General features: G+C 46.5%; 1 protein-coding gene across 2 annotated transcripts in view; it reads right to left on the bottom strand.

Annotated features, from left to right (window-relative positions):
* The window catches only part of CAMK1G (calcium/calmodulin dependent protein kinase IG), a 19,671-nt gene that overhangs the window by 12,537 nt on the left and 3,183 nt on the right, over nucleotides 1-3,951 (bottom strand). The window contains exon 2 of one of the 2 annotated variants that reach the window (XM_027895223.1): nucleotides 2,490-2,607. In XM_027895223.1, coding sequence (XP_027751024.1) covers nucleotides 2,490-2,581 — 92 coding nt within the window. In that variant the 5' untranslated portion in view covers nucleotides 2,582-2,607. Of the gene's footprint in view, nucleotides 1-1,826; nucleotides 1,840-2,489; nucleotides 2,608-3,951 lie in introns of those variants that run through there. The other variant, XM_027895226.1, reaches the window with a different exon arrangement.

Genomic DNA, 3,951 nt, shown 5'->3' with positions numbered 1-3,951 from the left:
ACTGGGAGAGGACTTACAGAGAGAAGAAATAGCAAGAAAAAACAAGGTGGGTGTAACTTAACTCTAAGTGGATGCTGATTATGAAGCTACAACTGTATCTCCAGCAGCCAGGCAAGATTATGCAACGTGGAGAAAAACCCCCAAGTTTTCTCAGTAAAGGTTATTTTTGCAGAGTTCACCATGAAGCTGTGTTGAGGCAGTGGGCAAAAAAAGCTGAAATTAAAGCAGCTTCTTCAGGACTGCCTGGGAAGACACTGAGGTGTTTTATTCCTGCAGGGGCCAGGCTGTGGGTGAACTTGAGCTCCAGGGAGGCAGAGGGCAAACAGGGTTTTCAGCACATCCCTGGGCTCACAGCTCTCTGCCTTTCAAGGAACCTTTGCACTGGAATCCCTTGGGACTGGGAGGATTCTCCAGGGCTAAGCACAAGCTCAGGGAGGGGCTGTATCCATAACCTCCCTGAGAATGGAGCAGCCTGGAGCTCAGGGGCTCACTGGGGTTAAACCTCTGTGGGAAGATCCCAACAGCCCCTGCTCTAATGGGGTCAAATTCCACGATATAAATCACATTTCTTCAAAAGCCCCAGAGTGTTTAGGTATTCCTGCCCTTTCCCTGCTCAACACTGCCCTGAGGACTGAGAAAGCTGAGTGGAAGCAGCTCAGGGATGTCGCAGTTTGGGTGCTATCATCACCCAACCCTCTGTATGTCTAAAATGCAAAACAACAGGGTTATTTATGAGTTATATATGAGCTTTCATATTTTACTTCAGCACCTGATGTGTTTTCCTGCCTGCAGAGACTGCAGATACCTGTGTACCCTTAGTGACAAAGTGACAGTGAGTGTCCTGTACACTCCTGCTCAGGGTTCAGCCCAGTGCAGCCCTGAGCAGGTATTTATAACATGCCTAAAGCTCCCAATCCTGTTAAAGGTTTGTCTTAGGGAGCTGAGCACATGGCTCGGGGTAGTGACAGGGCACATTTTGCCAGGTCAGCCCTCAATAATCCTCGTCAAATGAGCAACAGATTAATTGATGGCCATTAAATGGAACTTGCCCCTGAGCCTGCAAATCCCTGCAGGGAGCTGAGGAAGGTGAGTGCTGTGGAAGCAGCTTTTGGTGGGGATGCTGTTGCAGCAAACCCAATAAACCAGGGCACAAGTCCTGTGTCCTCTGTAATCCACTGACAAGGAGTGCCTGTGCAAGACCCTGAGGTACTGAGCTGTGCCAGGACTGGTCCCTAGCAAGGTTAAAAAAAAAAAAAAAAACAAAATCACCCAAAAAAACACCCCCCAAACAAAAAAACACCCCACAGATTTTTGGGAAGCCACCCCAACAGATGAACTCTTAGTTTCACTTAGTAAATTATATGTAATGGTCTTCTCTCTTCTGGCCCAAAAAGCAGGTGGTGGTGGGACTTTCATCTCATTTTACACATTTTTGCCCTTTTAGCCACATAAACTGTGCAGGCTGTTTCATGGATATGCCTTTCACATTCCTGAGAGCTCCTGGGGGATAGGCAGGGACATCCTTGTAGGGTCCCTAATGCAGCTGGACATGCTGGTGGAAGGTGATAACAAGTTTTCAGGTAGTTTTAGGTCCCAGACATGCATTTCATTTTCTTCAGGGAGCTGAAGTAGTACATGTGGAAAAATCTCAATTTCTAATGCTAAATTTTCCTATTAACGTGATAATAGGAAACGAACAACCTACAAATCAGCTGCTGGGGCATCTGTTCTATATATCTGTCCCAAACAGTTTATAATAATTATGCCCCTTATTAAAAAATGATGAATCAACAAGCTGGCTAGGAGAGAGCAAAGCTCTTTCTAACCTCGTTCCTTTAGTGAAAGCTGCTGGATAATTTATCTGATTTCTAGGGCTGATGAGGGACATAATTAAAACGTCACCCAGCTCTGCTGTGGCTGTTTTTTGGGAGCTTTGTTGTGGGCTCTGAAGTCACAGAACATTTTTCCATGACAGAACTCGCTGGTGGAGGTAATTCAATTCCTCCTCCACTACCTTGGAGATGTTTTCTTGTCTCATCCCCAGGAATAGGCAAATTAAGCTGTGAACTCACAGGGAAGGATTGTACGACTCAAACATCCTTGTTTTTGTTTCATCCCCCAACTGAGTCAGGGTTTCTGAGCTAAATATAAGACTTGTTGTGATATTCCTCTCCTGGAGCCATCCCTTGGCCTTGGAGCAGCAGGAATGGAGCTGGAGCTTATTCAGCTAAGGTTCCATGCAGGTTTAGAGGGGATGGAGGGAAGGGCAGAGCAGGATTGGAGCCGTGCCTGGGGCTGGGTGGGGAAGGAGCTGTTTTGGCGCTTCGTGGCACACACGAGCCATGAACCAGAGCACCAGCAGCATCCCTGCTGCAGGATGGGCACCCCCAGCTCGCCTGAGACCAGGAGGAGCCAGTGCCAGGAAGGGAATCACTGCCCTGGGCTGGGCAGGTGGGATCTGGAGGATCTGGAGCAGCTGGGGTACTCACGATCCCAGGGCCTCCATGAAAATGAAGGTCTTTCGGATGTTGCTCGTCTGCTTCTTCCAGGAGCTGCTGTCATCCTCTTCCTTGCGACCCATCTCCTCCAGAGTGGAAGCAGGGAAGGCTGTGAGGAAGAGGAGGAGGAGGAGAGGTGACTGACATGGTTTCTGCTCACAGGTTGGGCTCAGGATGCTGTGAGTGGTGGTTGCTGGGCCAGGGGAGTCAGGCTTTTCCAGCACAGGAAATTTTGTGCTGCTCTTGCTGCTCACAGCTTGCCCCACCCCTGGAAATGTCCAAGGCCAGCTTGGGGCAACCTGGTCTAGTAGGAGGTGTCCCTACCCATGGCAGGAGGTGGAACAAAATGATCTTCAAGGTCTCTTCCAACCCCAAACATCCTGTGGTTCCATGAACTGTTGGTGCTGCCCATGTCCCTGGTGTTGTGTCCAAGGGATGTGGATCAGCTGGGGAGGAGCTGGTGACCATATGGTAATTCCCTCTTGTTACTGTACTCATTTAGAGCATGTTGGCAAATACAAATGTTTATATTGTGCTTCATACTGAGTGGTTAAAAAAAGCCCTTCTGAACAGTGGCTACTTTTAACTAAAACGTCCCCAACTTGATGCCAGCAGCGCCCTGGGCATGGGGAACATCCCTTGGGACATGGAGCATCACAATTCCCAGAGCAGGAAGGGCTGCCCAAAAGCTGTGGGACAGAGCTGAGCCTTTGGGAGACAAAGCAGAAAATTTCACAGATAAATAAGCATTTGGGAAAGGCAGAAGTATTAAAGCCAAGGAAAAGCTGAAGGATCTTTTGTCATGACAGGCAGCTTAGATATTGAATTCCTCCTGAACCTACTTTATCTCCTTAATTAGCACGTTTTCAGGGTTTTCAGCTCCTTGACACAATTTTTAAAGGTTAATTTAACATTATTGAAAACAAAATTGACTGAATTGTAAACAGCTGAAGGCTTGAGTCCATAAAGTCACCAAAGGCCACATGCACTTGGCCTTTATTTACCTTCTGGTTTCTGATGCATGTGTAACTCCTAGAAATATAAGTCTCCATAAAAACCAGCCTTATCTCGTTATTTGGAATCAGTGAAGGTCAAAAGTCCTTCACAACAATGCTGATCAATTAGCAGAAACCTTTCTGCCAATTATTTTGAGCCCCTAAACGGTGTTTTCTTTGCAGTCATCCACCCATCCCTAATCTACAGATCTGGAATATCACAGAAAAGAGAATTTTCTGGCAGAGTCATTCAGCTGGTGATGGAAGGTGAGTTTTATCCACTTGAAATAAATATCAAATGCAGGGTGGCAGTGTGGTGCTGAATGACAGGTATACAATTGAGATGACCTCTCTATTTCTCTCCCAACTTACTGCCAAACAAAGAATATGAAGTAAAAAAAAAAAAGAAAAGAAAAGAAAAGAAAAAAAGAAAAGAAAAAAAACCAAAAAAAAAAAAC

This window comes from Empidonax traillii, unplaced genomic scaffold (assembly GCF_003031625.1).
Source record: "Empidonax traillii isolate 1590-97213 ecotype Southwest subspecies unplaced genomic scaffold, ASM303162v1 scaffold451:size1465578, whole genome shotgun sequence".
Classification (NCBI taxonomy): domain Eukaryota; kingdom Metazoa; phylum Chordata; class Aves; order Passeriformes; family Tyrannidae; genus Empidonax; species Empidonax traillii.
This window is presented reverse-complemented; position numbering and strand designations above follow the sequence as displayed.